At 35.6% G+C, this 27,606-nt stretch overlaps 1 protein-coding gene across 2 annotated transcripts in view; it reads right to left on the reverse strand.

Moving 5' to 3' along the window:
• Positions 1-541: 541 nt before the first annotated feature.
• Positions 542-27,606, reverse strand: part of itgav (integrin, alpha V) — a 34,614-nt gene continuing 7,549 nt past the window's right edge. The window contains exons 4-30 of one of the 2 annotated variants that reach the window (XM_015358957.2): positions 27,300-27,414; positions 25,817-25,878; positions 25,500-25,545; positions 23,115-23,237; positions 22,579-22,623; positions 21,851-21,894; positions 21,710-21,766; positions 19,749-19,801; positions 18,734-18,939; positions 18,150-18,341; positions 16,805-16,850; positions 15,686-15,793; positions 11,779-11,834; positions 10,755-10,909; positions 10,371-10,508; positions 9,719-9,786; positions 7,615-7,762; positions 6,378-6,470; positions 5,778-5,857; positions 5,054-5,134; positions 3,671-3,776; positions 3,171-3,329; positions 2,920-3,036; positions 2,604-2,717; positions 2,366-2,473; positions 1,755-1,877; positions 542-1,324 (exon numbers count right to left, since the gene is read on the reverse strand). In XM_015358957.2, coding sequence (XP_015214443.2) covers positions 1,226-1,324; positions 1,755-1,877; positions 2,366-2,473; positions 2,604-2,717; positions 2,920-3,036; positions 3,171-3,329; positions 3,671-3,776; positions 5,054-5,134; positions 5,778-5,857; positions 6,378-6,470; positions 7,615-7,762; positions 9,719-9,786; positions 10,371-10,508; positions 10,755-10,909; positions 11,779-11,834; positions 15,686-15,793; positions 16,805-16,850; positions 18,150-18,341; positions 18,734-18,939; positions 19,749-19,801; positions 21,710-21,766; positions 21,851-21,894; positions 22,579-22,623; positions 23,115-23,237; positions 25,500-25,545; positions 25,817-25,878; positions 27,300-27,414 — 2,742 coding nt within the window. In that variant the 3' untranslated portion in view covers positions 542-1,225. Of the gene's footprint in view, positions 1,325-1,754; positions 1,878-2,365; positions 2,474-2,603; positions 2,718-2,919; positions 3,037-3,170; positions 3,330-3,670; positions 3,777-5,053; positions 5,135-5,777; positions 5,858-6,377; positions 6,471-7,614; positions 7,763-9,718; positions 9,787-10,370; positions 10,509-10,754; positions 10,910-11,778; positions 11,835-15,685; positions 15,794-16,804; positions 16,851-18,149; positions 18,342-18,733; positions 18,940-19,748; positions 19,802-21,709; positions 21,767-21,850; positions 21,895-22,578; positions 22,624-23,114; positions 23,238-25,499; positions 25,549-25,816; positions 25,879-27,299; positions 27,415-27,606 lie in introns of both variants that reach the window. The other variant, XM_006636570.3, reaches the window with a different exon arrangement.

The raw sequence follows: 27,606 nt of genomic DNA on the forward strand, positions 1-27,606 counted from the left end.
TAAGAGCAGTAAGGTTAATGCTGACAAGAATACTCACTCTGTTCAGTAAAGCATGGGGTGATCTCTACTATACATGTGTAATCTGACAAATCACTGCAATATAAATCAGCATCAGAAAAGCCTAAAATAATACAGATGAAAATGCAATGGAGAAGCCATTGAAAAGAAAAATTACTGCATTACATTAACCCACCATATAATCTAAATGTTAGAATTTTGTTTTTTTTAACAAAACTGTGGTCTTGCAGAACCTTTCTTTTCATTCTTTATCTACATCAAAAAGAATCAATTTATGTACAGCCTCCCCAGAAAAGTAGGAGGTAGGATTATTTTATATTCTTTGCTACTCAACATAATGCCAAAATTAGTCTTGGTGAACTTTAAACCTATTTAAAATTTAAGTGAAATTAGTTGACAACACATCACCAATTTTTAGTCAATTTTAGTTTGGAAGACCTTAACATTTTAAAATATCTAGAATCACTTTTGCACTTTTAATATTCAACAACATTACTGTAGCCATTGTAATGACAAAAATGAGCCACATACACAGAAATTTAATTTTCTTTCATATTGCCATGTCAAAACACTGAAAGCTAAGACCTTAAAACACTTTCATCAGAAGTCACAACATAATATAAAAAAGGTTAGAAACGAGAGCTATTCATTCACACTGTCTAGCTCATTTGGTTGCTATCACCCAGCTGTCATTCTAATGCCTTTCAGCTTTTTTCCTACCTTAATAAAAATAATAAAATAATCTATAAAAGCATCAGTGCACTGAGTTGCATAGAAATAACCAGCAGGTAAGCAAACAGTAACAAGGACTGTAAGCATCCTCAATCACACTGGGAGTCAATGTTTTAGAATAAATCACAGTGGTCTATCTTTAAGTAATCTTCTCTTACTTTAATGTTCTGACTGCTTGTTCTGGGCAGTTCTGTGTTTGGGAACGCAAACAAAACAAATCTCAAATGTCGGCTTAAATACACTTTGAGAAACTGATCATGATTTGCTTCTGAGTTCTGCTCTCCTACTTAAAAACTAAAGAAAAGGTTTGAAGTGTGTCCAATTACAGTGGTTACGGCACTTTTTTGTTGCCCTGGCTACTAAATAATTTTTCCAATAGTACAAAACCGTGAGTGGACACTGCCTGGGATTGAGAAACTCTGTAGCAAACGGTTTGGCCACACATGGTCACATGTCCCCAAGTCCCAGGAGTTTTTCAAGCTTCTGTATTTCCATCTCCATTCTCCTGAGGCTGCAATTGCTCTTTCTCAGTGCCATCTTCCTGGGGCGGGCGCACACGCTTAAAAAAGCCAAACTGAGGAAAGAAAACAGAGCACCAGTGAACGAACAGTAACCACTCATTTGTGCCTGCTTATGGGTCTTCTGGTGACCACATATAGACTGAAAATTGACTGGAAAAAGAAATTAAGCTGAGCAACTGTCAAGAAATCTATGTTAATTTAATTGATTTAACTGAACCCCGCTTATCAAAGCTTTTTCATCACATCACATTCGAAACACATTTCTCTCTGTATTTTGCAAAATGTGACAAACTTATTCTGCCGCTTCTCTCATATCAGAATTTATCACAATTCCGATTCAGATTCACCATCTCTAGTCAGGAAAGCACAAACAACTGTGTCATAAAATAAATACCAGGTACTTAAATAAATGACAGATTATACATTTTTCTAATAAAAGCTTTAAACCAACAGACATTTAATTAAGCAACAATTCAAATTTACCTTATACATGACAAAGATCAACAGAGCCAAAAGAAGGAGCCCAGCAAGAACTGCTAGTGCAATTATCCACCCGGGCACTGGTGGTGGGTTGTCTATTATAACCCACATAATAGAGGTGTTAACCTTTGTAAAGAGAGAAGAGTAAAAACTGTTATTATTTATGTTGCTGGAAATCTGTGGCTTGCATCAATGCTATTAGTGCTTTTCACAAATGAAGATTAAGAAAGTAAGTTTGTTGCAAAAGTAAGGGTATTCTGAAATTTCCCTATTTATGCAGGCAGCTTAAGCACATATAAATCACACATTTTAAGCTATTGCTCTTGATTATTGTGATCTCTATAGTGATAACTAATTTAACCATATTTCGCATCACACATGACACTCTATTCATAATTTCTAAAATCGTTCAAAAATGTCACTATAAATGTAAACTGAGAAAAAAAGAAGCACATCTAACCTAAGCAGATAACAACAATTGTATGGAATAAACACTGCAGTATTAACTTCCTTGATTCCCCCCAAAAAATAGGTTTCACATCACATATTTCCTTTACATTTTAAACCTGTTCCCTTTAATTTCACAATGTTTTCAAGAAAGAAAATACACATACCACTGTAGAATTGGATGGTAACTCATACTTAAGGTTTTTGTATGGCATTTCTATGACATTAAAAGAGGCTGATGATCTTGCAATGTATGACCGGTTCTGGTTTTCACCCTGGGAACATAAAAAAAGAAAAATCTTTTTCAATCTAAGTAAGACAACAAGCTTTTCTACTATCTTATGTTACCACATCAATTATAAATTAAAAACACAAGCTTTAATTATTTAAAGAAAGGGTTCTTACGCTCAAGAAGGTAGCAGCCCACAGTCTGGACCTGATGAAGAGAATTGCACTCTTTCCTCGCTCTAAGCGACCGACCTGACATCTGATTTTGAGACATTCTGCTTTCTCACAGTTCTGAATAAGAAGAACAGAAAAAATTGTCAAGCAATTTTTCTCTGATAAAACATGTACTGTACTATGTATATTTTGCATCCCCAAAATAACTTTAATCTGGAGAATTTTTACATATTGTCGCCAATGTTTTTATGACCTTAGTGTGGGAATATACAGAGTATATCAGGAATACTCATAACGGTGCAATAGGACCAAAATATACCAAAGCTTCCAGGTTCCCTTCCATCTGTGGGGCATCTCTGCGACGGCGTTTATTTTTTCCTTCATTCCGAGAATCTCCACTTATAACTGTAGTATTCTGCTTTGGTGCTGCAGGCATCTAAAAGAAAAGTGTAGCACTACAATTACCAAAATAAACACACATGAGTGTTTTTTCTTAATTAAATACTGATTGATATGTTTTGTAGGAAATATGTTCACATGCAGTAGTAACTACATAGTCATAATACTTACTGTGACATTCAAGGGATTAATTTCCATATCAGTAGTACAGTTCATTGGTCCATCAATTTCGTAATTAGTAATGTAAAGAAGAGACCCGTTGTTGAACTTGTAAGGCCAGTCAATGTCTAACATTGCCTTGCTAAATGTGCTTGGACCATTATTTCGAAGCTAAAAAAGAAAGAACACATATTTGTGTATTTTAGGGCAACTGCAATGTCAAACAGCCTTTCTTTTAACATGAGCAATGGCTATACTGAATTCAGCCAGTATCTTGGACAGTCTACAAAGTCATTAACATAAATGACAAAGATTTGTCATATCTCTTCCATATAAAAAGTTCAAGTTGAAAAATACCTGGCTTTAAATAAATATGAAATATGTTACAAATAATTGTAATTTGCCTTTTTTTAGGAAATGATGGCAGTTGGCCATTAAAATATCAGCAGGTGTTAATACCACTATTGCATAATAAAGAAAGTTCTTTAAGAGGAGGCAGAAAGAAATAAGACCTCATAGATATGCTGCACAAGAGGTCCAATGTCATCCTCTAACACAGGGTTCTCCTTGGGCTGCCAATTAGCGATGGGGAGAAAGATCTGATCAGGTGCAGATACACTGGATAAGAGGAAAAAACATGAAACACAGCTTGAGAAGACAAACTCTGTCTGTAGTCATAGCTACTTTCCTGGCAAAAGACCAATACTAAAATACAAAATACCAATACAAAATCTTCAAAAGATCCTCATTACAGGATTCTGAATGATACAATTACTCCATCGACCTGCAGGTAATGAACGCTTTTAAAATGGACAACCCCACGTCCAAAATACATATTAGACAGGGCAATGTTTATTCTTTAACTTTAGGCTGCAAAATCATTTAAAAATCATTCGAAAACCTGTTTTTGAGAAAATCAGTACATGCAGTACTAGTATCTGTACTAGTGTTTAGGTTAGGTTTCCTTAAGTAAGTTATACTTGAAATGATCAATTGGACTCAAATGCAAGAAGGCTAGGAATGTAATGCAGATGCTGCAAAAAGTCTACAAAACAGCTTGTTCCATTCACTCTGTAACACGACTGATCAGCAGTGATACTGTATGTGTGAAGCAGGATCCCAGTTTAACACAGAACAATTCATGCCCCTTGCTTTGTCATGACAAGGACAAACACATTGAAAGATTAATGGATTACATTGATGCTGGTATTGCTGTAACAATTGTGTGGACCACACACCTGAAAACGTAATGCCTAATAAAATGCAACACAGTGAGACTGCCATCATCAACAACTGTTAAAATTGGTATTAATGACCCCTTAAAACACATTTCTACTGAAACAATGGTTCTGTTTTACAATGAACTCAGCAACCTTTCATGGTTTCTGGTGTAAATATATGCTGAATTACTTTAGCTCTGAGTTGTCCAAGATTGTACACCGCTACAGGATGATTAAAACTGGAAAACCTGCGTGACCTTTATGCACAATAATGCACACATTATTGTTGCTCATGGAGAGTCGCATGCATTTCCTACCACTTATTAACATGCTCGTTTTTTCACAATCACTTATTTTTAAACAAAAGATTATATAAAAACAAAGCACATACACGGACTTCTTGATTAGCAAATATGAGCTCTAAAATGTTCGGAGATTACATTCAAACAGGTTGTGACATTTCTTCAGGTATTTCAACTTATACAAATCATTTTAAAACAAATTAACTGCTTTCATTACTCAGAGTTCAGTCTTATGTTAAAATCAATCAATCAAAATGTTAAACAGTAGGAAACAATTACCTTACCACACGTGTCCCTTATGTCAAGATAAAATCAACAGCAGACAACCAGTAGTAAGATAAAACAAAAAAAAAAACAAGCAGCTCATACTCACCCTCGGATTTCTACTTTTGCCAAGACTGCAAGATCAGTGACTGTGGACACCAAATTGCTAGTATTATCAAACTGGTTGGAACTGCAAAACATTTTGAAAGCAAATGATTAAGAGATACGTAACTATGAGAAAAACTAAGAAACTTTTCGCTGTGTAACAAAATTAATGTACGACTGAAGGTGGCACTGTAAATCCAGATATGGAATTATAGTGTTATTCTGTTGGTAAATGGATGAGATTTGATGCCAGAGTTTAATCAAAATCTTAACAAGCCTTATGACCTGGGGAAAGAAAGAGCAGCACATATGCTAAAATATACATAGAAGAACAGTAGAGAGAAGATGTCTTATCAGATTTTTTTCTAGTAGCAACATATTCTTTAACACACATTGCTAAATTATACTGTGGTCTGCACTGCACTGTAGAGCAGACTGAAAACTTTAGAGACTGATAACTTAGAGATTCTGTGAAACATGCAATTTGACCAGGGGTGCCCCAATGTTTGCATACAACTGTAAGTGAAAGCAATATGCCATATACTGTAGGAGCAACCCAATATTCAAGTATTTTTTTTAAAATGTCTCCAGGGGGCTTGACAAACTTCCTAATTACTACATCTTCTATTTAAAGATTCAATAGAATCACAGAAATCTCTGCCTTTAAACAAGACAAGAGTTTCAACTCCTGGATACCCAGCTGTCCGAGACAGTAATGCTCACTTTACCTTTTGATCTGCAAGTCAAACTTCACTGAAGTGTCCTGCTCTGAAAGCTGATGCACACTGAACCGCAGACCAGCCACAAGCTACCCAGGAAAAGAAACGGCACCACTGTTAATATCACTGTTTGCAGTCTGGCAGATTGTGACATTCTTCCATTTCAGAAAGGAAACATCCACTCTACCACTGCATTAAGGCAAACATTCTGAATAGCATTATGCATCACCTCAAATTCATCTTTAAAGTTTGATGATTTAGTTCTTTTTCAAACTTATCCGCTTATCTGTTCATTTAAATTGGAAAAAAAAATATTCAGTGAAGAACCAATTATTTAATGTAAAATTGATTTATTTTACACTATATTATTATTATTATTATTATTATTATACACTTTACTATATTATTATGAATTATTCAGCCACACATTATAATCATCAGGTGGTCATTTTCCCTTTGAATTTGTAAACATAAAGCATCTCTGACAATAATCTGTCAGGGGAACAAAGAAAACAAAAACAATTTTTAAGTATTTTAAAGAGTTCAGGTCTTAATGATACCTAATGAAAGTAACTGATACTAACTGAAACTAATGACAATGATACTTACTTTTGTTCCACCTTTCATTGGATTTCCAAGGTCACATACCACTGACCTGGTTTGGTTTTCCGTCTTATAAGCACAAGACAATCGTGACAATACCTATAAAAAATGAAAATAAGGAAGTCAGCTGTGCATTCATTTCTTGTTCAACAAAGCTGGGTCGGGTCAGGACTGGGACTGAAATATCTAAGGAAAATCAGGTGCTGTTTTAAGTGGCGCTGGTGGAGGAGACGGTGATGGTCTTCCCTTTGGAACTGAATTCCCAAAGCAATGTTCCAGCATAGTGGTGAAGGACACTATGCCAGAGGAGGTGTCATTCCTCAGATGAGACATTAAGCTACTTCCTACTTGGTTGTTAAAGATGTCATGGCACTGTTTGTAAGAGTAGGGGTGCTCACCCTGCTGTTCCAGATAAATTCTAGTCTGGGCTTGTACAATCTGACCTCCCTAAAGTTACCCCATTAATTCAATTGGTGAAGCAATTTCTCATTTGTCCACCTAATGTGTAGTGGGGTTATACACTAAGGGCTGTCACACATCACCCAGGTAGGTGCTGTACATCAGTGACAGATGATGTAGGTCGTTGCACCATATGTGGAATGCTTTAGTGATCCTGTGGGATGAAAAGTGCTACAAAACTGGTAGGAACAACTGTATTGTTTCCCTGGCAAAAAAAAACAAATACATCCATCCATTTTCTAACTGCTTTATCCAATAGAGGGTCATGGGGGAACTGGAGCCTATCCAGAAAAAAAATGAACGATACACCCTGGATGGGACACCAGATACAGACATTAACATGCACACACTCACACCAGGGCCAATTTTCCCCGAAGCGAATTAAGCTAGCAGTATGTCTTTGGCCTGTGGGAGGAACCTGGAGCACCTGGAGGTAACTCACATTAACAAGGGGAGAACACACAAACGCCATGCACATGACACCCCAGGAATTGAACTCAGAGCCCCAGCATTGTATGGTAGCAATGCTCACCATTATGCTGCCCAACAAAAAAACACACAGATTTTAAAAATAACTCATATTAAATGGTCAAAAACCTTGCCCACATAAACCATAAATTAATATCATAGTTGCGGAACACAATTCATGACAAACATTAATATAAGATCATTTGAGAGTGTAATTACAGTATAAAGGGCAGGTAGTTTCTAAGGCTGACTTCACTGGAATTAATCTAAAATAATAAAACAGAGGGACACGTTGATCAGTGCAGGACAACTTTACCTCACTATTCCGTACTACACCGATGAAGTCTGCCTGGGGAGGCATGAACACATGCAATTCTGCCTCGTATGCCCCCTCTCCATTGTTCTCTGCAGTGACCTCTAACGTCAACGGGCTGTCATCCCCAATAAAGATCTGTTTCTGGTCGCTGCTCAATATTAAAAGAAGATAACTGTGTTATTCTGTAGCTTCAGCTCATGTGGTCACTGAATTGTGTCTTCTTTGTGTATGTGACTAATGTTTGCTTAAATAAGTCTGAAAAAAATGAATCTTACTAATAGACAAGGTCACTAACACATTGCTATCACATATTTCTCTTCCTGTCAAATGAGCACCTCTTCTATCTGAAATTTCTACATTGTTAACCATTATAAGCTGACAGAATTTAAAACTAGAAATATTAACAAATACTGTATATATGCATCCAATTTTTAAACACACAAAATACATAATAGTTTCTGAACATATCTTTTAATCCTCAAAACACCTTTATACAATCTATAAATCTTTTAAACAATCCTAAGAAATTTTGTTGTAATCACTGTTGCAAGAGACAAATTGTGATTATTATTATTAGAAAATGTGATTATTTTTCACATTTCCAAAGTCTGTTCTTAATAATATTGTAAGTACTGTACAAATAATTATTGGTTCTTCAAATTTGATATAAAACCTCCTACTAAACATGGTGAGCTTTGCAAAATTTGAATATTTAAGTCCATTAGACACAATGGTAGAAATGAATCTTTAAAAAAAATAGCTGACCACTGATCAAATTGCCTTACATTACTTTTTTCTTTAAAAAACAACCATTTTTCCCTTTGCCCCTTTTCAAAGTGAACAGATCCTACGTATGATAAGTTGATACATTTTCTACTTCACTGAACAAATTTTACCAGTTATTTTTTTTAAAGACAGAAATAATATTTTATACAATATGAAATCTGTTTCTGTTCTTGGCATGGGTGTGTTACAGCAGCCTTAAAAGTCTTAAATCATATTCTTATGACCGCATTTATTCACCTGTATTTAAATATCTACCTATGGCTTTTGATACTACGGACTACTCAGTACCTTTTAATAAATTGTGTAGTACTGATTTTGATCATTCTCCTGCATGGCTTCAGGATTTACAAAACAGCAGTGTGTAAAATCGAACTTATGCTTAACCGTCTAACCATTACTAAGGATTTCCACTATTTTTATAATACATACTACCAGTACTGTCCAGGTAACTTTCATACTCATTTCTATGCTGACAACACTATTTAATACTTAGTTGGTCATTCTTTATTGTCAGTAATGGCTTATCTGCAAGTCAGCTTTGATCAAATTCAGTAGGTATTTCATGAATTGCAACTTTTGTTTAACACTGTAAAAACAGAAATAATGTTATTTTACAGAAATATAACAAATTGCTCCATTGGTAATGATTGCAATATATTTACTTGGAGCAAGATTAATTTAGAGAAAATAGTGGTTTCTAAATATCTAGGTGGTTTAGATAGCTCTTTCACTGATTTAGATAAGTTATGCATTAAAATCAAATGTAGACTTACCTTTCTATAAGACACAGATCCTGTTTTACATGTACTTCTAGTTATAAATCAAATGTCTGTACTCCCCATTTTGGTTTATGGTTTGGTTTATTCACAAAATGCCCACTAAAGCTGTACTTGGAAATTTATTTTTCCACATCATTCTGCTATAAGATTTATCATTGGTGCTCCTTATCATACTCAACACTGGGATCTTTATTCTTTAATGGATAGATCTTCTCTGCATATGAGAAGACGGACTCTATGGTTTAGGGTAATTTAAAGAAGCATGATTGGGAAAAATCATTCTTATTTGAATCATCTAACAATTTACAATCTAGTACATTTCTTAAATTGCATCTTCCTAAGGTAGTTACTGCTCTAGGATGCAAGTCCTTTCAATGTACTACAGCTAAAGACTGGTAAGAATTGCAGAGTTAAATCCGTTCAATTCTGTATATGCTGATAATCCTCTGTTGGAGGGTTAATTTAATAATTTTTGATACTTTTATTGCTAATTCAAGTTTAAATGATGGTCTAATATAAAAAGTCACAATCAAACTCACCTTTTCACAGATAGTCTGAGATCTGGTTTACAGATATTATCATCACCGCAGTCCAGTAAAATGTGGGCCTGGAATTTATTAAGGTAATGATTACTACCACTCCAATAACTCCTAACCTTCAGCTTTTTAATTTGTTTAATGGAAATCTTTGATTTATTGATGATCTATAAGATTAATCAATCCTTTTAAAAATACTGTCGCTATAAAACAAAGAGAGAAGTCAATTAATCTGTTGTGATTTACTTGCTTTATTGACCTAACTTATCACCGTAATTAATTTTATATTTGTTAATATACATTTGATGTGTAATATATTCAAAGGAAACCAGATATGAAGTAGAAATGCAGGCTGTATTTTCAGATCCTAAATGATATGGGATATAATGCTGTTTATTTTATTATTCTTAAACAATTAACACCATATATTTTACTATTCGGTATACAATGTAAATGACATACAGTATACCCTAAAATAAAATCTTTGTCTGATGTTCAGAAAAAAAAAATTAAAGTGTTAACTTGTTTTTTAACCTCTTCCTTTAAAAACAGCATGTCCTTCGAATGCATAACAGATCAATTCTTTAATATTTAAACATTAAAGCATTCATTCTCAAACCATGACAAACCTGTTGAGCACTAAGGAATACTGTACCTGTTTGGAGATGTTAGCAGGGGTAAACTGGTCCAGAATAGGCATAAGTCCAGTTTTATCTGCAGCAGTTTTATAATCTAATTTGTACTCCATAAAGATGGAAATTGGAGTAATCTTGTCCCTGAACTCTGAATCATCCTATTTGAAGGAAAGGAAAGCAAAGATGTAAAAAATATCATGTGAACTCAAAGTTGTTTTTTCCAGAATAAGAAGAATTTAACTTGAACACTTTTAATTTGAAAAAAAGCTTAGTAGAATCCAACGACACCAGCGATCGGAGACTCTGTTTTATCATTAATACTATGAAATATGATGTGAACCACACATGATATATTTACAGTGTCTTTCACTAAGACAAAATAGGAGGCTAATTGGCACACTCACTCGTAAATATGCATCCAGCTCTTCACACGAAGGGGCTTTGCCAGTATTCACAGTCATGTTTTTTGTATGGGATGACAAACTGCTGTGCAGAAACAGGGCCCTCTTTATTGCTCCTTTGTGTTTGAGTCTGTCTAAGTGCAGGTCCACCTGAAAGTCTTAAGTCAGAAACAAATGTATTAAAATATTTTAAACATCCCTTGCCATCTCCTTTTTAGCCTTCCCTTTTTGCTTCTTGTTTTTTTATTCAACAGAAATGCCAACATGAGTAAATACATTACTAAAACCATTAAATCTTCTCACTAAATTAGCACAATGTATAGTTTGGAAGGCTGGCTGTACAAATTGAGAATTGACACTTGAAATCCTGGGGAAATACACATGCAAATAAACATTAGAATAGTTCATTGGGCTGGGCTCTTCTGTTTATTTGTGGCAATGATTAGAGCAGAGAAGCTTCATATGTTGTGTGGTCACAGTTCAGGTGATCAGCAGGGAAACATCAGAAAGTTCAAAACTCTTACAACAGCAAACGAATATCCTCATCATTAGAGCAAAAAAAGTGACAGGATTGTGACTTAAATTTCTACACTGTGTGGGAAAAAGAGGAAATGCTGCATTAATAAACTACTAAATGCAATGCTTAATATCTGGTTATACCTATTAAGATTTTAACAATGTACAGGTAACAGCACAAAAAGATGCTCTGTATTCCCAAAATATAGAAGTGTTTCAAAAATATATTTTACAAATTCAGAAAGGACTGCAATATTCAACGTATTTTGAAGAAAATCTTGAAATAGAACATTCACTCTTGCTGTATCTGTACTTGTTCTTTACATTTGGATTCTATGTAAGCAGTGGAAGTACTCCCTTTGCATCTGCTGTGTTGCTTTAAATATTATAGTTTGGCAGAAGGCTGACTGGGTAGTGAGAAGGGGGCCGAGCCTGTTTTTTTTAAGTCGCTATGATCCTGTTTTCATGCCACCCCGAATTAAAAATGACAATGAAATTCATAGGAACTTACGGAGCATTGAAGGTGCTCCCTTCCCGTTTGCCTTCAGACAGTATTTCACTTTAAAACTGCAGGGAGATGCAAAACAAGTCAGGATAACAAGTAAGTAAAAACACGCTTCTTACACAGTCTGCACGCTCATGTAGGAGATAATCACATTCTATCAAATGTGATGGGGAGATTTGTTTTCAGATAGTCATACCGCTTTGTACGTTGTCTCTTCAGACTCAAAGTTAAATATTTTTTAGAAACCTGCAAGAAACCATTAAATTATCTAGTGGAAAAAACTATGCATCACTGCATAAGACTGTGTACTTACTGATTATATTTCAAAATTAAGGTATGCTAGTGTAATGTACACTGGTAAAATGCCTATTTTGTTTTAATTTAATAATACATTATGTGAATGTCCTCAAGCACAGAAACATTCTGGTGTTCAAAGTGCTGATGCTTCCTAATTTATGTTACAATTATTAATCTGAAAGCTAAAATGACAGTTACATGTATGGGCACAACTAAATAGCAAAAACTAAACAACATTAATATATATAGATAATGTTCCAATATAACAGTTTCTTAACAGAAAATCGGTGGCTAGGAGTTTCAAATAACAATGATCACAACTATAGAACATCCTACAACAATTCAATCTAACCACAGCATACTATATACAGTATGAAACTACATACTGTATGCTATGCCCAGAAATGAACTTCATTTTAATTATTATTTAAATTATTGTGTCAGGCATGTTACTAGAATTTCAAAGGACAGATTACAAAAACTCCCAATCACTGTTGTTAAGCTTGTTGGAAGGGGCAATTGAGCTGTCTAAGAATTTGAGACATTGCTAAACACCTGGCTGGAATTAAGCCGGAGTCACACTACAGGACTCGAGAGCATGAAAAATTTAACGACTGCAGTCACTGAATCTCGCTGCTTTTTCTGTCCTAGAAGGTTTTATATTACACAACTAGCAATCGCAGGGGGTGACTAATCACGACTTTTCATCAAGCTCTAAATCTCGTATTGCGCCATGAAAGTACCATGGGGTCGCCTCATTCTGACAGCCAATCAATGTGGAGCACACCAGAATAAGAGGAGGAGCACCACACGAAAATAAACGAACAAAATGGAAAATGTTTATAAATATAGAACAAATTTAAAACCTTTAAAACAAACATTGTTAACAAATTAGTATTGCGCTATAACGTGTAATATCATGGGAACATTATCTCACAAGTACACATCTGGCTCACTGCCCACCCCTACGACTTGCGACTCGCTACGAGAAAATCAAACCAGTTTGATTATATCGTAGCGAGCCACAGAGAGTCATAGGGGCTATTAAGAGTGCTATGACTGAGTTGCTGGGAGTATCACACTACACAACTGAGGGTAATGGGCATCCACTGCAACTCTCTACAACTCGCAGTGATTTTCTTACGATTATGTAAATGAAGGCTAGGACTGAAAATCCTAGGAAAAGTCGAGTAGTGTGACACCGGCATTACCATTTGCAGTTCTTGGGAGCTTCAAAGCAAGAAAGTAACTGAGGTGTCTGCAGAGTAATAGAGGGCCTGAGAGACAATGATCACAGGAATGGTCTGGTTTATCTTGGTTATCTTAAGTTCTGGATCAATGATTAAGTGTCATCAACAGTTGAGGAACAGAGGATAAAAAAGGCAGGTAGACAGAGAGAGAGGGGGAAGGACAGGGGAAGAGACAGAAAGACAAGAGGGAAAGTGAAAAAGGGTTGTGGTCTTTGAGACGTCACTGTCCAGATCATCTGAATTAAGTACTGAACCTTGTTAAGGGAGCTTGCCATTCTGTTGTTTGTAGGAAATGCTCAATTTCCTATATAGACAACCTGTTGTTTAAAAGTGGCCTTTCTTGGTTAGAGGATGCTTTTTTTTTAAATGGGGAGATAAGCTTCCTATTCACTTTGACACATCCAGATCTATTCTGCTTGGTTTAGAAGGCAGGTTTATCTCTTGTGGACCTGTGTAGGGGTTATAAAAGACCTCTTAATATTTGGTAGCAGTCTGGGGTTTTTCTGGTTGGTTAGGACATAGGCCTCTAGGATATGTTGTATGTTTGTGTTGTGTACTGTTTAGCATGTCACTATTAACAGTTTTGTCATTATTAACAATATATTTGTTCATCCCAGTGTGCCCGATATATTAATTCAATTCACCAAAGCTGTGCCAGAGAACAAAGATCTCAGGTGCCTTTAATTATACCAACCCCATAGGTTTATTTTGTAATTTAATCTTTACAATTTAGGGGTTATGATTAATTTACTTATCAATTATACCACTCAGTCTATTTCAGATATTTTGTGGTACACCTCCTTTTTTCATAACTCCTTCTTTGTAACCACTGTATTACAAAAGGATAAACCACATTCTTCCTCTTTAACCTCTTTTTCTCTTTTTTTTCTTCTAACGCTGCAATGATCACATATGGAGTGATCAGTGGGGAAAAATATTTCTTTGTCAGTGGAAAGATAACTAAAGCAAATTGAAACTGAGTGTTCACAAACTGAAAAACTTGTGTTAGGATAAGTCAGATCATTGGTTAAAGTACAGGTATTCAGTCAAGAGCCATAATCCAGATCTTCTACATTTCCTTAAATCTTCAACAACCCAAAAGCTTTGAAAAGTGTTAAATTGTATTAGTTAGCTAATACTTAACGTAGTTGAGCTAAAACATGAGGTGAAATGAAAACCTGCAGACATCCAGGACTGTATTACGTTCTGGACTAAATTTTCACTGAAAAAAATACAAATGTACTTAAAAATATGAATGGAAAATTAAAATAGTTAGATTTGACAGTAAACATAAATACAAAATATACAGCGAAGAAACAATAGTCTGCATTTTCTTGAACATAAAAGGCATTGGCTTTGTGATGTACTATTTTCTCTCAGAAATACATTAAAAACAAGAGAGTAATCCTGAACCTCCAGTCAAAACCTGAAGTAGGGGATTACAGAAAAGCAGACACTGACTGACAAAATCCAGTAGTACTAACACTGAAGGTTTTTTTTTTAATGACACTGCCTGAAGCTTTTAAATTTTTCAATGTTTGAGAATAAGTGCTCCCAATTATGGGTAACAACAGGAATGCAAATTAAATTTTGCTAGGAAGCAAACCTTGTCTAAAGGCATTAAAAAGCTGTACAAGCATTGTGTTACTTAACAGTGCACTATTTATACTTCCTCAGTGCTGGTGAAAATGGTAAAGCCAGTCTCTTCCTTTTGCAAAGAGCTCCCAGATGCTTGGGCAATGACATGTGAAGAATGTTAATGTACCGCCTCCATGATAGAATTAAAACCAAACAAAAATCTGAGTCACTGGAAGGCCTCTAATTCCATTCTCATAAATAGCTTTAAGGGAACAACCCAGTTAGGAATACAGAAAAGGATATTGATTTTTAACAGCTGGAAAAAAAATAATAAAAATCAAGGCCAAACAACATTCACTACTATTAAACTACTTTAAACAAGTAAACTGGGTTTAGGAAGCTCTGATAAAAACTCAGGCTGCTGTTTTATATGTCACAGAATATAAGACTTACTAATCAGTAATGATAAATACAAAAAGAATTATTAGTAGTCAGCATTATTCTGATCAATAACATCTGATTCCCACAGGTATTTTCTAGAAAATGTATGTATTTTCTAAAATGACAGTTAAATCTCATAATTGTCATTATCATTATCTTCCAAAATTGAATGTCATATAAAAATATTTTTAGTACAATGGGACACAAAACCTTTTTTTAAACCAAAAAGCCTTACAACTGTAATTTGCAGATTAAAAACACTTGAGCTAAATACTCCTTCTTGATTTGTGATAACAGTGATCTGTGCAGCTGCTTATTATAATAGCTCCCTCATCAGAAAGACTTACCATGACACTTTTTTTGAAGAATCAGGTAACAAACAGCTTTTATCCTCTGGGTTGACAATTAGGGGGTTGATATCGAGTGTAGCGTTTACACTTATAACTGGTCTTGCTCTGTCAACAGATTAAATATACGGCAAATACCAAAACTTACAAAAGCAATGAAATACAGTTGGGACTAAGACAGTCAAAAATGTAATACTAACTCTAATCTAACTACCAGGTCACACACAAAATTCAGTTTTATCATGCATAGGAGCCTTGTCATTCACAGTCATACAGGCATGTTAATGTATATGACACTGTAAGAAACATACCTTAGACTAAATAATATGCATCTGCCATGGCATTTCTATTTACGAAGAACATGACAAATCTCACAACATACATGCATGTTTTTTAAAAGACAAGGTAAAAACATCTAAAAGGATAAGTGTTTAATTTCAAATAATCTTATGATATTTTATATTTTAATAATGTCATCTTAATGTGCATTATTTTATGCACCATGCACATCCACTTGCATTTGGTGTGTGTGAGAAGAATGGAGGGTGAAACCACAAATTATTAACTTTCAAATGTAATACTATGCAAAACAGAATAGTAATACATTAATCAGCTGCACACCAACCATCAACAATTTCTATCTGGATGCTAATGCTATCTGCAGATAGAAATTGTTGGACCGTTTTGAAAGAGGAAATCATTTTGACAAGAAACACAGGTACTGGCAGAACAACATAAGAGATGAAAAATGAAAGATCGATTCTAAAATGCTACACTGAAAAAAAATATTTTCTTTATAGACATGTATCTCCAACAAACGTGTCAAACCTATTTGTCATGTGACCAACGGTATCATAAAGGAAGAGTTAGTGCAAACTGAAGAAACAGCGCAACTCTCCCTGACATCACTGAAGGTTTTCAGGCACCAGGAAACTCCAACTACCCACCTAATGCCCACTCAGCTTCAGTGGCATTCAGCCAATTGTGTGCCACCACTTGGCAATTTTTTTGGACAATTGACTAATGACATGGCGCAAATTACAGTGAAGACAAAGATGTTTAGAAACAGTAAAACACAAATATGCATCTTAAAGAAAGATTAAAAAGGTTTATCAGTACCTGTATAGTACTGCCTTATCTGCTCCAAAAACACCAACAATCAAGTCTACAAAAAACAAGAGAACACAAAAACATTCAACCTAACAACCCGGTATGGGGATCTCTAGATGTAATTATTGTTTTCTGTGAATCCATCAAGCTTTACCGATTCTTTTGCTAAAATTCATTAGTCATTAAAAATTCAGAAGTTTAGTTTCACATCAATAAAACAATACCTTTTTTTATTGTGTGTTACATAACCTTTTAATTATACAAAATTTGTGTGCACAACATTCATAAACTGTTTTCACTCTGCTAAAAGCAAATAGAGTAGCTGTAAAAGACTACAATTCCTGCAAATTGAACATTTAGAAAAAAACTGTATTTATATCTTTTTTTCTAACATAACAGAGAGTAAAGAAAATAATTCATCACGGTCCCCATCCGACTGAAAAAATGTGATGTGAAGTTGAGAAAAATCCCCACCCCCAGCCAGGCCGAGATCACATTCAGTCAGCTTAAAAAAAAAAGGAAATAAAAACGTTCCTTCTTCGTTCTGGTAGTGTTTGCATTTGCAGATTTAATAATGTGCTTATTATGTGTAAAGAAAAATCCAGGCCTCTCCTGCAGGTGGAAGTAACTTGTTTAATCTTGTTTCTAACGCGAGAGAGACTCATGCCCTTCCCAAGTTTTAAAGGTTTGAGGGGCTGCTTAATGGTTAAAATGCACATTTAGTGTTAAATCTCAGAACATATGTGTAATAGCAAGCGGCTATAACACCCTACAACTCACAACTTGCAACCCACTGAAGCTCAGCAGGTGTGAGACTGGCCTGTACCTGGATGGGAGACCTCCTGGGAAAGCTAAGGTTGCAGGTGGAAGAGGTGTTAGTGGGACTAATATGGAGCGCTCTCCCCACAGTCTGTGGGTCCTAGCGCCCCAGCATAGTGATGGGGAAACTATACTGTAATGAAAGCAACATGTTTTGCATAACGATGTTAAACCCAGCCCCTAACTTTCCATGGTCATTAAAAAGCCCAGGGCATTACCTTTGTGTCCTGGCTGGGCTGAACATGAATTGGGGAAGTTAGAGGGGAGTCCCTATTACCTATAAAGCACTTTGGGTAGAGATGTCCACAATAGCGCTATATAAGTGTAAGGAATAATACTACTTTGGGTGTGGGTCAGGCTTTCTTTTTGCCTAACCTGATCCGTTAGATACATTAGATTAAGAATGCATCTGTTTGAAAGTGTGCTATTTTTTATTATTGCTTATCACTGCATATCACTTCTACAAGATGAATAATGCAAAAATAAGGGAAAAATAAGGGAAAGCACCCATTATGGTAAACCAGACATACTGTACCTGGGTACCCATTTAAATCTATGTCCGTGGCACCATGCATTGAGTAGCCAAAGCTGGGCGGCATGGAAGTAGAAGCCCATTTCCCTTCTAGGACCTGGGATGCAGAGGGATCAGGGCCTGTAGCTCTTCCGTTGTGGATGTAAACAAGGCCCCTGCGGTCAGGCCCTCCATAGGGAGCAGCAATTGCAATATCTAAAATTGAAATACAAAACAAGATGCCTTACTTTCTTACTTTCTTAAACCACACATTGTGTTCCATTTAATGAATAACACATTTAATGAACAGTCATTCTGGCAAACTGATGTTTTCTGCCTCTTAATGTTTTTTTCTGAACAGCAACATGCCATTTAACGTCATTTTACCTTTATTTTTAATGTTATTAATGTTGCCACACAAAACCAGAAAAAAAATTATACGCTTCATATTAAACTGAATGCAAAACCCTCCTAAGGAATTATTTTCCTCAGGTGAAAAAACTATCCTGGGAATCCATAAAACAAGCTACATATTTGATTTGGTTTTTCCCTTTACCAAAAAAACAAACAAAGATGGAGGCAGGCTTTAATTCACACTAATCTGGTACCGTTAAATCCATCCATGTCAAGGTCTCCAAGAGGAGTGATGGCGCTGCCAAATCGGGAGTAGATTTCAGTGCCAGTCAGCTTCTGCAGTTTAGGGAATGTGAACTGACCCTTTCCCATATACACATAGACCTGGCCAACCTCTCTTAGTTTCCCATCTGAGCCTCGGTCCATGAAGAGAGGGGCTCCAATAAATAGATCTACAAAACTGCAAAGAAAGTCTATCAGCAGTTTGCGCAGAGCATGAAGGAAATTAAGTTTTCATTTTAGTTATCCGAGAGCTCACGTCATAGCCTGTACTTATTAAATATTGTGTACACCAAAACTGCTTTTATGTTGTTTTAATGCAGTTTTATAGTGTATTAATAAGTCCACTGCAAACTGAATATGTTTTGGCATGACGAAGAAAAGGTTTCACATCAGAAGGGAACAGACTGGACAAAGACATTTTCCAAGTTCACAAATACCTATTTTTAAAGGCAAGCTGCAAGACTATTTCTATATTTTGGGGTAGGAAAAATATCGGCAAAGATGAATGCATTTTAAACTGCAATGAAAGTATAATGTACAGAATAACATGTAATCCTCCAATTTACATCACAAAATAGATCAAATTTCCGGGTATATGCAGAGCCATATTGCTGTCATTGTATGCAATTCAGAATGAGGCAACAAAACTTCCAGTGACATGAAGGGCTGGTTCACATCACAATTCGCGCAGACTCTTGTTCCAGTGTTTTGTGACAACATGGAGACTCTACAAACATTCACAGAGTTTACGATTTCGTACATAATTCAGAATTTGTGAAAATTTGCAACACCATCAGTTTTTTTTTACCGAGATTTAATAAGCGTCTGAGAAATTGGGACTACAGTTCTCCTTTAATACAGGTTTCTATGCTTCAGAAAAAGCTACAAGAAAACATTACAAGCACTATATGGTCTTTTTTATTGTATTACATCATATATTACTTTTCTTTTGAAGCCCTTTGAATTAGATTTACACACAATTCTTACCCATCATTATTGATGTCAGTTGCACCCACGGAATGACCAAAGTAAGCAGCCATCTATTAAACAAATTAAGAATGAATTTAGCCATGGATTTGTTCAGAGTACTATATTCCCTAGAATTACTGTTTTATTCCCAGAACAGCAATGGCAACAACAATAATAACAATTATAAATTCCTAAAAACTTAAATCACAGTTACCACTGTGCCAGTTCTGTGCATTCTAATCATTCCTACAGACCCATTAGCTTCCACCCTCTGCATTTGAACTGAAACAATGTCTCCACAAAAGCCATGGCCTGTTAAAACTCTAGTCTGTTTTGCTTTGCAGTCATGTCAACACATATTATGGCTTTCATGCAGCATTTTTCATTTTTTAACAGGTTTTGTCCTTACCCCTTCAGATAACAAGTAAAAAGCTTATTCTTATGCATTATAACACTGATATAAGGCCGGAGACACATGTTTGGAGGTGAAGAATGAAAAAAGTCATTAGTTATCAGAACACCTCTATCAATCCTTTTCTCTGTATGTGTACTATATAGTAAACTAGGCTACACAAATGATAAACTGAGCCACTCACAACTATAAAGCAGAGTTAAACCATAATAACTATCTGAAACCTATGATTTGCAGTAAACATGTGACTTGTACAAAACCCAGCTTGGTTGGGGCTGGGAGACGCAGTGAATGTTTCAAGCTTCATATTAATGAAGAATAATTTGCAGTGGATAACCCTGGTGCCATTTTCTATGTTAAGTCTAGAAGACCACTATAGGAAGAAAATGAATTCAACCTTAAGCCATGCAACTTGAAATAGCATAGAGAGATGTTGTATATGAGTGTAAGCATACTGTATAAGTCTACATCCTCCTCACTCCTCTCTACTCAAAGAATCAACAAAAAATGTCTGTCATCGAGTAATACCATTACAGTATACATAAAGGCTTTCTGAACATTCATGGATTATTCTATAGTGGGAAAATTACTCAAAAGACAGCAACAAAAAAATCTCTTGATCTTTACATTTTATCGCAGTTCTATTTCAATGTCTGGGAAATGTTGTATATTGCAGCAGCGTTGCTGTGGTGTCTGATACAGTACAGGCACCTCTGTTCAAGAAGTGACCAGCCACTTTCCAGAGAACATGAAAATGTACGTCAGCCAATCAGACTGAAGCTTTTGCTATCCCTCAGCTCCCAGTAATTCCTTTCCCCAGCCAAACTGCTTCAACCCCTGGGCTCAGAGAGCCACATGCTGACTGTGCACTCTTCTTTCCTTTCTGCTTTTCTGTAATGTTTGTGCTGACAGGGCTGTGTTGATGAGTTCCAGATGGGGAAGTGGATTTAGGACATGAACTCCTGGCTTGTAAATAAAATGCCATTAAAAAAAAGGCTGAAACCACAATAACATTGTGTCGCACTTGCCTATCAATTATATATGCATATTTAGTCTGGATGACCTTGAAGGATAGGCATACAGTGATAAATACATATTTCACAGAAAAAAAGCAAACTTTCATGTTTTTTAAAAGTATAATATTATCAATCAGATTAACCAACACCGAATGTGTAGTATAGTACTAGAATGAAATATTAAAAGTATTCAATGCAGATTTTCCGTCTCAAATTATGATGGATTAATTAAACTTGAATGTTTTGGAGAAGCTAGAACCCCAAAATGTTTACTTAATCCATCATTCAAATTAAAATAATAATCCAGACAAACTTCCTGCTTAAATCATACAAAATGTTACATTGTAATATGTTTTTGCTTTACAGTTTCACTTAAAAACTTGTAACATGTTAGTGTTGTGTTGCCAGAGAAACTGTTCCCAAGTTTCTCTTAATTACATCATGTACAACTTATTTCACATATCTGTTTGTAAATAATTTATGTGGAGAATTTAAAAAAGCTAATCACCTTAAAAGATAAACATAAAGCAAACAAGAAAGAAGGAATCTACCTGTTCGCCGGTGAAATTAACCATTGATTCCATGTTTTTTCCATTTAAAATGGTAACCTGCACACAAAAACAGATTATTATGTGAGCTTTTTTTTTCCTAAAAAGGTTAAACGTTTGCTCTATAAAGCAAAGTATACTTACATATCCAAGAGCCTTTGCACCTCTAGGAACTCCTGTGACAAAATCTGTAGAAAGAAGCAAGATGGAGGGTACTGTTATTGAGCCCCGTCTTATCTTAAGGAACATAATGGTGAAAAACGAAGGTACTTTCATAAAGTAATATTCAGAAAAAAAATCGTAGTGTTGTTGAATGCAGTCTTTACAAGACACTAAAGCACCACTGACAAATACTAGTATACGGCCTTACCAACTGAAACTCAAAGTTCATTAAGGAGATAAGATGTGTGAAATGAAAAATAAAAACTCTCTGAATGACTTGGTTTTGGCCATGAACTATAACAAGGGAGAAATTGTAAAGCTTCCTTTTTTCCTTGACAAAAAATGAAAATCATTAAAAGTAATTACTATAAAACCTCTAACTAAAGAACAAATGCTTATCATACATGATGACTTATCAGACTCCAAACCTGTAAAGGCGCTAATGTCACTACCTCACCAACTTCAAACACTACCACATAAAAGACTCCTAGTCTTAATTACATTCCTAAATGTTTACTATTTTTCCATAACTCACCAGTGTTGTCTGAGGAACAGTCATATTAGCTTTCATCTTTCAAATTACAGTTTATAGGTGTTCTATTAATAGAAACAGATTTTTTCTGGTCTTCCTTAAATTGGCAACACTGATACCTAAATCGACTTGCATACAGTTTTCATATTTTATATCTGTTGTAGAAGAGAAATCTCACCATCTGTTCCATCATTGTTAAAATCTCCAACAGTCACAGAGTAACCTAAAAAAAACAGCAGAGCAGAACTGTAATTATGAAGGACCCAAATTCTGAAGAACAAAGCAAATTGTAGTTCTGCAGAACAAGACATACATGTGAAACAAAATTAAATAACTTTTTTTTATTTCTTGACACAAGACTTTAATGGTACAATCAAAAAACATTTAGAACACATATTGGTAGGGAATAATACAGCTTTCATCCCCAATATACAAAACTTTATGGAATCAGTACTGTAGAAAAAGTACAGTTAACTGGTGAATTATCATGCAGTTCACATTTCATAAGGAAAAATAAACAGGGCATAGGCTTAGTCTGCTAAAGCAAATATTAGTGTGTACATCTTTCTCTTTGTTTATACTCTGAACAATGAGAATGGCCCACAGCTCCAAAAATACCCCACACTTTGGTTTAAACAGCATGTTATGCTATTAGGATACAATGCCAAAAATGTAAACAAAACTTAAAATGACATTTAAAACAAAATCCCTTACCTAAATAGCTGTCATCAAACTGGGCACTGGCTGTTTTTGTTGCAAGCTGATTCTTGTATGTTATGAAGTAATCAGGTTTGTAGTTGTTTATAATTTCAGAAATCTCATCAGAGATCAGCTGACCTGAAGGAATGAAAGAAACATTGACAAAAACACTTTTGTAGGTACCGAAAGGCACAGAAGAAAAATAACTCTATAGATACATAAACAAAGGGACAACTCATTTGCTACATGAATGATAAGCATTTAAATGAACTTTTTTCCAAGCACCGTTTTGGGTCTTTCATGAACCAAAGCCAGAGATGAAGGTGGTTTAGTGATGTCTCAATTGATTCCTACAATTCTTCAGTACTAAAAAGTGGTCAGGGTTGTATTCTTTCAAAATAGTGGGAAACCAAAAGGATATACAGCAAATGACTTTTATCTGTTAAGAATATTTACAGAGGTCTAGCTGGAAATCTCAGAAGCATTTAAAAATAAATTAATCCACAATAATTAAAGTGCGCACAGCAAATCATAAGAAGGCCAAACAATGTACACTCATGTTCACTCGTGAATCTTAAAGACCACCTTGTATGACCTGATAGTGATGATGAACCCGGTACAAGAATAGAGATGAACATAAACTGATCTTACTTACAATTAAGGTAGTATTATGGTTTTATGGTTAATTCAAAGTGTATTTTCTGTTACATCTTTTGATTTAATTCTTTTTTCTGGGATTTATTAGAAGTTCTTCTCCCAGTATGATGTTGCTCTCCTAAAGAGCTGATGTGTTAAAAAAAGGATGAAGGTAGCATTGCAAATACTGAAAGCTACAGTGCACAACTCTTTCTTTCAGGTCACAGTGTAACAAAACACATAAAGCTGAATTTATATATTACAATATCAGGTCAATGCCACTTCTACCTCTTACAATTTTGTTAAGTGAGCATAATTATGTGCTGCACTAGTGATCTAATAAACAGCATTATGGGGGGCAAATATATGATTTGAATAAAACAATAAAAAAGCAGGATATTATCTTGTTGGGCTTTTAAGGCAGACATTGTGAATAATACCAAAGGTTTAATATTGTAAGCAGTTAAAAACAGTAGGTTTTAAGGCCTTCTTGGAGTTCTAGATCTGACTTGATCTTGTTTTTGAACACCAGCCAACATTTCATTTATGTTATCACAGGTAAGACCAGATCCTGAAATTTCACCTGGCTCTTATTCCTTCTGCAGTTTTAAGATTTGTGCATTCATATTCTCAGAACTTTCAACACAAAACATTTTAATTATTCACTTGGATGGGTAGTACAGACTGAAAAACAACTCCTTTTTTAAATTAATCTGAAATCCCCAATTGCTTCAAACTTGAGCTCAAGGATGTTTCCTTTACTGCATGGGAAGATTAAGGGGCCTGTAGAGTCCTCCAATATGCTCAACAGTTACAGCTATTCAGCTTTTACTATAGCGCCAACTGCATGGTACCTTTGTTAACATCAAATAGAAGCAGAGAAGCATGTTTTACTAACATCACTGCGTTCCTGCAGTTGCCCAACAGGCCACAGGGGTCACTGTTTCACAAAAACCTTGACGAATAATTCCAACCCAGCCCGGTGGCATGCTGTTACTTGTATGCTGCTGCCAGGTTACAGCTGGTTAGCCAAATGACCACAATCAAACCATCACCATTTGGAGCACAGAGCTCAACTTGCACTCTGAGCAAGCAGCATCACTGGCGGTGCCTGTCTAAACCTTTTACTTTAAAAATCTACCTTGCTTGAACGACTTAATAAAGATATGTTCTTTAATGTCAGCAGCCAGCAGCCATATCACTCTGCAACTCACAACTGGCAACTCACTGAAGCTAAGCAGGTGTGAGCCTGGTCAGTACCTGGATGGGAGACCTCCTGGGAAAAACTTAGGTTGCTGCTGGAAGAGGTGTAAGTGCAGATAGCAGGGGGCGCTCACACTGCAGTCCATGTGGGTCCTAATGCCCCAGTATAGTGACGGGGACACTATACTGTAAACAGGCACTGTCCTTCGGTTGAGATGTAAAACCCAGGTCCTGACTCTCTGTGGTCATTAAAAATCCCAGGGCGTTTCTCGAAAAAGAGTAGGGGTATAACCCTGGCGTCCTGGCCAAATTCACATTGGCCCTTACCAATCATGGCCTCCTAATAATCTCCATCTATTAATTGGCTTCATTAGTCAGTTCTCCTCCCCACTGATAGCTGATGTGTGGTGAGGGTTCTGGCGAGCTGTGGCTGCTGTCGCATCATCCAGGTGGGGCTGCACATTGGTGGTGGAGGGGAGTCCCTACTACCAAAGCACTTTGGAGTGTCCAGAAAAGCACTATATACAGTAAGTGTAAGCAATTATTATTATAATGTATTACCTTGCCAATAAAAGCTACCAGGTCCTCCAACAACCACACGGTTATTCTGCTAAAAACATAAAAAAGACAAATGTTGGAATGGAGAATGTTCATTGAGTTCCATTTTTAAGATTAAACAGTTCTGACAATGGGCAAATTAATTTTGAGGAATGAGGTTAAAATAACAAATGTTGGAAACTACTTTGATATGAGGAAAACAGCCATTTTTACATGCTTACGTCATAAGAAATAACTAGAAAATGGCACAAGACACATGATAGAGTCTGGTTAAAGCAAGAGAGTCCTGAGGCTATGTTGCATTGTGAAACATTCCATACCTTTACAAAGTCTATGCTGAATCCTGCCTGGCAAAATCCTTGTCCTTCAGGGTTGCCCAAGGCTGGAACAAGTATACAAACTTACAGTTAGGCAAAGCAGAAACAAAATAAAAAAATCAAATATGTCTTAGAAAGACATGGTGCTAGCAAGTTTGCCTTTAGCATATGTTACAGTTACTGCACGAAGGCAAAATCAGTCCTGAATAAAGGTATTTGACAAGGAATTTTTTAACCATATTCCAAAAGAAAAATGAGTGACCAAGATACTTAGGACTATAGTCTTCACACCTCTCAACTGAAATCTGTCAAATTAGATTATGTGGAAAATAGATTCTTGAGACTTATTAGACGGAAACTGGTTTTCAAACAGGAAACAACAAATTCCTTAAAATGCAGTTTGATGCCCACTTTAATAAGCACCACAAAAGAGCAGGGACAAACGTCATGTAAAAAATTCTCCTCCTTCTATTATGCTTAACAGAAAGGTACAATAGTAGTGTTAGATTCTGTGAAATCAGATTTACTAAACTTTCACTGAAAACTGAAGTCATATTTAAAGTTCATGGTGAACAAATCCTGTTTAAGCCTCCCCCAGGAAAAAAGTATTTCTTTTTGTGAAACACAGCATATGTGTTATGGTCAATTATGGGTGTTGGCTACACTAAGTGGACATTACAGGCTTTCACAAACCAGTAAAAATCCTCTGCTATGATTCAGTATGAATAATATACCTTTTCTCAACTCTCATTTACATTTCACAATGTTCTAAATGTCAATTACTAATAATTACATTGTGAAAGAAACCTAAACTAATACGTAAAATGATAAGTTAGTCAGTTGTTGCACCTCACAGAGCTTAAACCATCGGAACAGTGCAACAGTATTTCACCTTTCAGAACACATGAACTCTTTCAAAATCAAGGTAGGTCCAACTAAATATTTTTCTTTCTGGATTAACAATACTGTAAACCTTAGCTAAATTTGGAGGGCAAAACTCACACAGAACCTTTAAACCCAATCCTGATACTACGCAAAATAAATACCCTTTGGAAACATTGAAATCATTGAAATAAATAAGTAAATAAATAACACCAAGGCAAGGTTCACTGTATTAAATGAAGTATGATAATACCGTGTGAGAACATGCAAAGATACTGTATCGACTGAACTGCAGATATTGGAACTGGGACATTTCTGACAGAATTCAGTTAATTTGCCTCCAAAGTGAACTACTGCTTGTCATTTTGAAATAGTAACCAATAACGGTAATCACAGTTTAATTAACAATTTTTACTAAATAAGACATTAGTGAGTACACATGTAATAAATGAGGTCCCGATACTTTGGTAAGCAACTGTAGATTCTTTTCATTTAATCACTTTGACTTCAACAATGAACATTACAACACACTATCTTGCTAAGACAGCTCCCAAGGGCTTAATATTTAACGATGTCTAATAAGCAAACCACAGGAGTGCATTACCTGTTCGACAAGGTGAGTATTCCACTATTCGCCCTCCTTTTTTCAGGAAACAGGTTCCAACGGGCTCTCTTTCTGCATTCCCAAATGTCCTCCACTGATAGAGTGGAGCACATGCCTAGAAATAAAAAAAATGTTAACAGCGTTGGATGTATTTAAAGCCTAATTCTTGTGTAGACTTATGAATACAGAATACAGCAAAAAATGTTCATTAATTCAAAAAGAAGAAAGATTACCAATGGCTTAGTGTGCTCAGTTGAACCTAAACACTGCCTGCTTTTAACAACCTAAATTACAAGGTGCACTACAG

The sequence above is a fragment of the Lepisosteus oculatus genome, chromosome 12, assembly GCF_040954835.1.
Source record: "Lepisosteus oculatus isolate fLepOcu1 chromosome 12, fLepOcu1.hap2, whole genome shotgun sequence".
NCBI lineage: Eukaryota > Metazoa > Chordata > Actinopteri > Semionotiformes > Lepisosteidae > Lepisosteus > Lepisosteus oculatus.